The sequence below is a fragment of the Odontomachus brunneus genome, unplaced genomic scaffold, assembly GCF_010583005.1.
Source record: "Odontomachus brunneus isolate Ranch 3 - 2012 unplaced genomic scaffold, Obru_v1 Obru_scaffold_028, whole genome shotgun sequence".
Lineage (NCBI taxonomy): Eukaryota > Metazoa > Arthropoda > Insecta > Hymenoptera > Formicidae > Odontomachus > Odontomachus brunneus.
The window spans coordinates 99,456-105,138 of NW_022639478.1; the positions used below are offsets into that span (position 1 = coordinate 99,456).

General features: G+C 35.6%; 1 protein-coding gene across 1 annotated transcript in view; it reads right to left on the minus strand.

Annotated features, from left to right (window-relative positions):
- Positions 1-283: 283 nt before the first annotated feature.
- The window catches only part of LOC116842958 (glycogen phosphorylase-like), a 56,965-nt gene continuing 51,565 nt past the window's right edge, over positions 284-5,683 (minus strand). The window contains 10 exon segments of the mRNA XM_032812866.1: positions 284-792; positions 1,018-1,347; positions 1,687-2,034; positions 2,151-2,333; positions 2,514-2,628; positions 2,801-3,111; positions 3,251-3,570; positions 3,654-3,765; positions 4,457-4,771; positions 4,985-5,086. Coding sequence (XP_032668757.1) covers positions 637-792; positions 1,018-1,347; positions 1,687-2,034; positions 2,151-2,333; positions 2,514-2,628; positions 2,801-3,111; positions 3,251-3,570; positions 3,654-3,765; positions 4,457-4,771; positions 4,985-5,086 — 2,292 coding nt within the window. The 3' untranslated portion in view covers positions 284-636.

Sequence of the window (5,683 nt, forward strand, 5' to 3'; positions counted from 1 at the left end):
TCACGGTCTTTATTTTGTTACTTACGAAAGTAATTATTAAAATAGTCAAATTATTAAATTTGAATCTCAGATTAAGATACACTTAAACTAAACGATCTTGAGATAGAAAGAAATGCAGAATATTTCTACACAATCGAGTAGAACGTTTATCCCTCTGAAACGAGCAAATTTCATACTGCTTGTCAATGTCTACCTTGGAAGTATAACACAATTAAGACTAGAGGATTGTTCCAAGTAGATATCCGCATGATCACATGGAAGACACGTCATAGAAAAGTTGTGCGTCATTGTAACGAGTATGTATATTTGAACATGGAAGAATATTAACAGTAAATCTCTCGAAAGATATGTGACATATTTAAGCAAGCGCGAGTGTTCATCGTTAAAAATTTCGTATTCCTGAAAAAAAAAAAAAATATATATATATATCCATAGAATATATAATAGAATATAAGAAATCAGATTACGTGTCCTCACACACGATATAGTCTCTATTACTTTAGCGCGACCGATCTGAACGGCGTCAGTTATTGACTTAAAGTTCGTTGTTGTCTGTGACGACTGGACAGAGTTAGTCGCGGAAGGAAACGGACGTGTATCGGAACATATTATGAAAAAGTAATTACGTCAACGTATTTAAATGTCGCGAGGCTCGTGCGGATCTGGAAGTTTCTTCCAGCTCGGCTCTACGTCCCATATCTCGCGCGAATACTCCGCAATTGTACGATCTGACGAGAATTTTCCCGACGATGCTATGTTGTGAATCGCCATCTCCACCCATTTACATTCGTCCTAAAACAATTGAGCAGTTGTAAAGATGTTGTAAAGATGTTATGTAACAAAATTTATCGCAGTAACTGAATTGTTTAAATAATAAAATTGTTAAGAAAATTCTTTTTCTAAATGATAGATATCGTGTCTTGTATCGCATATAAAATCACGCGAACACTTTTATTTATTATTATTAAATAAAAATTTTCAAGATTAAAAAGTAAACCTTCAAAATTAATCAGGTACCTGATAGACTTGGCTGACGCGTTCCTGCATCTTTATATAACTCTCGAAATCGGCCAAAAGCAGGAATCTATCCCACTTGAGCAGCACATCCGCAATGTCTCGGAATTCATCGGGATTATTCGGACTGAAGAATCCTCCTTGGATTTGATCAATACACTGCTTCGCTTCTGGCAATTTGTTGTAGTAATCGTACGCGTTGTAACCTTTCTTCTTCAAAGCTTCCACTTCATCCACCGTCATACCAAATATAAAGATATTCTCGTTGCCCATTTCCTCAGCCATTTCTACGTTCGCGCCATCCAAAGTGCCGATAGTCAACGCACCGTTCAACTATAATCGTAACGTACAATTTTATTATACAAAATTTGTAATGAGAATAATTAAATAATTAAATATTAAATAATTGAAGAATAACTAAACACACTGTGTTAAATAAAATTATATTGTAAAATAAAAAAAGATGTAAATAAAATAATAATAAATCAGGAATAAAAATATATAATAAATATAACAAATAAATAATAAATAAATAACAAAATAATTCAAATCATTCACAGTTTTGCTTCTACCTTTACGGATAAATTCGTGAACTGTCAATAGCTCATAAGTCGGTAAACTTATAAGTGAATGCATAATCTTAGCTTCATTTCACTGCCAAAAATTACTGACCATAAACTTCATGTTACCGGTGCCAGATGCCTCGGTGCCAGCAGTCGAAATCTGTTCGCTCAAGTCCGCGGCGGGAATGATCTTTTCGGCCAAGGTTACTCGGTAATTCTCAAGGAAGATCAGCTTGAGCTTGTCGCCGACGATCGGGTCGTTGTTGACGATTTTGGCGACGCTGCAGATAAGCTTGATGATCTTTTTCGCTAGGTGATAACCTGGCGCGGCCTTGCCGCCTATCATCACGGTTCTGGGGACAAATGGCGCAGACGGGTCTCTTTTTATTCGATTGTACAGGGTGATGACGTGCAGACAGTTCAACAACTGTCGCTTGTATTCGTGTATGCGTTTCACCTACCAACATAACAATGTACAATTAATTTTTCTAATTATATCGACCAAAGCGTCGCTGAATTTGCGTGTCGCGTGAATAAATATCACTGTGTTAAAAAATAACCGCTAATTCTCACCTGAATGTCGAAGATAGATGCAGGATTAACTTCAACGCCATACTCTTTCTCCAATATCTGGGCTAATCGTAGTTTGTTCTCCTGTTTAACCTTAACAACGTTACGTTGAAATACGGGATCCTTTGCCCATTTCTTTAGCTGTGACAACTGCTCCAGGTGGACCGTCCATTCACTGCCAATTTTCTGAAACAAATCGTATTAAATCGTTACACAGAAAACTTTTTGAAAATTCTAGAATTTTCAATTCTTTTATGCATAATAATCCTAATATGTAATTTATATATATATATATGTATATAAATGATATAATATGTAAATACGACACAATATTTTAAGTTACATCATACACAGCTGGATACCGACTTCTTCAATTATATCTGATAGATTTGGATTGCAGAGTAGCAGCCATCTTCTCGGTGTGATCCCGTTCGTTTTGTTTTGGAATTCTTCCGGTGCCAGTTCGTAAAAGTCTCGGAAACTAAAGAAACGGAAAGAATAGATTAGTTTTGTTATCAGTCTTCTCAGAACTTTGTAACTTTCTCCTTGCTTGATAAGTATGAAAGAAAGAAAAAGATCATATAAAAATATAATATGTTAATATAATTAAATATTCAAGTAGAATTACAAATACGATTTGATATAGAACATACACGCTATCTTTGAGGATTTCCGAATGTATACGAGCAACTCCGTTTATAGCGTGGCTACCAACAATCGATAGATGCGCCATGTTAACCCTTTTTTCACCGTCCTCTTCAATCAGGGACATTCGACGAAGGCGATCAAAGTCACCAGGATACTTAGCCGCAACCCTTTCAAGGTGCAAATGGTTTATCTGGTAAATAATTTGCAAGTGCCTCGGCAAGATGCACTCCAACATACTAGTAGGCCATCGTTCCAGCGCTTCAGGAAGAACGGTGTGATTTGTGTAAGCACATGTACGTGTTGTAATATCCCAAGCCTGAAATATGAAAAATGAATTCTCACGCGTGTAGAATACGAAAATATGTCAGATTTCATGGTAAATCTCTCTAAGAGATTGGCGTTCAAGAATATCAATTATCTTAATGATGCGACAAAGCAAAGTAACAGCACCGTACCTCATCCCAGGGAAGTTTCTCCACGTCCACGAGAATTCTCATCAACTCGGGAATAGCCAGAGAGGGATGCGTGTCATTTAGTTGAATCGCCACTTTATCGGGAAAAGCACTGAAGTCTGTTCTATGATGTTCCCTTGAACCAAACTTGCTAGACTTATATCGTCGAGTAATATCCTGCAATGTTGCGGCTACCATAAAGTATTCTTGCTTCAATCGGAGCTCCTTGCCTTCGAAGAAGTTATCGTTAGGATAAAGAACTCTGGAGATGTTCTCCGCTAGATTACGATCGATTACAGCCTGTATATAGTCACCGTCGTTAACTGAAAACGTACAAGTCGATGATATACTTTCGTGGAAAAAACCGTTTACTACATTACATTTATTTGTCGGAACTGATACTTACAGAATTTCAAATTAAACTCTACTGGTGACTTTGCAGACCAGAGTCTCAAGGTGTTAACAACGTTGTTTTTGTAGCCGGGAATTGGATTATCGTAGGGCATCGCAAATACAATCTGCCACAAATAATATTAATACAATATAACAAAACAACATAAATCAATTAGTATATATATATATATATATATATATAGACAAAGTATCCCAAATTCGCCTTCGCAATTTTTGTGAACGTAGAACGGATTGAGGTGATCATAAAAGTCCCATATTATTTTGCGATATTCACAATAAATTTCAAAATATTAATTAAAGAGTGATCACGCGCGAGCTGTAGTAGCGCCGTCTGCCATTATATACTTATATATTTACATTATACATTATATACTATTATTAGATCAAAAAATAAACAAAAAAGTCCTCTACCATTTTGCAAATGACCATATAGATTTATAGATATTAATTAAAGAAGATTTGTGCATCATCGCACATAATCATGTAACAACTTTCTTTTATTAATAACTAAAAACCTACGTAGTTATTTGCAAAATGATAAAGAGCTTTTTTGTTCAATTTGACCTAATGTACAAGTTTACAACACACATCGTCACTACAGCTCATTTATCATATCGTGATTATTCATCAATCTTCTTTAATTAATATCTCGATTATTATTGCGAATATCGCAAAAGGCATAGGATATTTTTTATGCAAAGGTATATTTGATGTTCACCTCAACATATATGCGTAGTGACACATTATTGATGGTATAACCAGGAACCAACAAAAACTAATAAAATAACTTCATACCTGCGTATTCACCCATTTCTTTCCCTCAGGAGTATCAATCACGTTCCCGTAAAAATTAACAGGCAACATATATTCTGGTCGAGCTTTTTCCCACGGGTTGCCGTATCTCAACCAGTCATCCGGTTCTTCTACTTGTTCGCCGTGCTTGATTTTCTGCGCAAATATACCGTATTCGTAACGTATTCCGTAGCCGTAAGCGGCCAATCCCAACGTGGCCATGCTGTCCAAGAAGCAGGCGGCTAGACGACCTAGACCTCCGTTACCGAGTCCAGCATCTTCCTCCATCTCCTCTAATTCCTCGATGTCCAACCCCATCTGTAAAAAAAATAGCTATTGTTATCAAAATAATTATAGAAAATGGAACAGATATTGCTAAATAAAGATACAAGATAAAAATGATTCAAGAATAGCTATTATTATCACGATGATTTTGGAAAATGGAACGATCTTTTTTAAAAGAAGATATAATAAAAATCGTAAAACTTTCATTTCAATCTGGATTAAAATACAACGTAAAGTATAGCTTACCTGATACATCGCCTCGTCGCATGCTCCTTGTATTCCCAGATTAATCATCGTATTTTGCAGTGATCTTCCCATATAATATTCCAGAGATAGATAATATACCCTCTGAAAGCGAGAAGATTCATTATTACGTACGCGATATGGAATGCGATGAACGGATTTAACGCATGGATTTCTGGAAACTTTTTGATATGGACGGAACACTGAATTAATATCGCTACATCGTTCGTGTTACGACATCAATTAGCATAAATCCTTACACTATGTGACAATAGCCAGTCAAATAAAAATAAACTATCGGATGTTCGTCTCGGAGCGAGAAAGAATTCGTTCAGGGTCGACTAGCTGACGTTTATAACTCGTAGACATAGCAAATATGTTTTTACATGAGGACCGATTGATTTAATGAGGGAAGCCGTCCGGTCGTGACGAGTCGCAGTGATTTTTGTAAATTGCAGTCTGTAAAAAAAGAATATTTCCATATTTATCTTTCTCTCTCTCAGAGAGAATTAAATAAACACGGAAAAGGAAGAGAAAATATTGCTTTCTTTTAATATACGTTAACAACACGTCATGATATTTTTCTCTTTGTGAGGAATTACTTCAGAAAGTGATGAATTTGTGCAAATATTTTTTTTTTTACTCACTGTGTATATAATATATGCATAATAACATTATAATATCTAATATATATTATATATT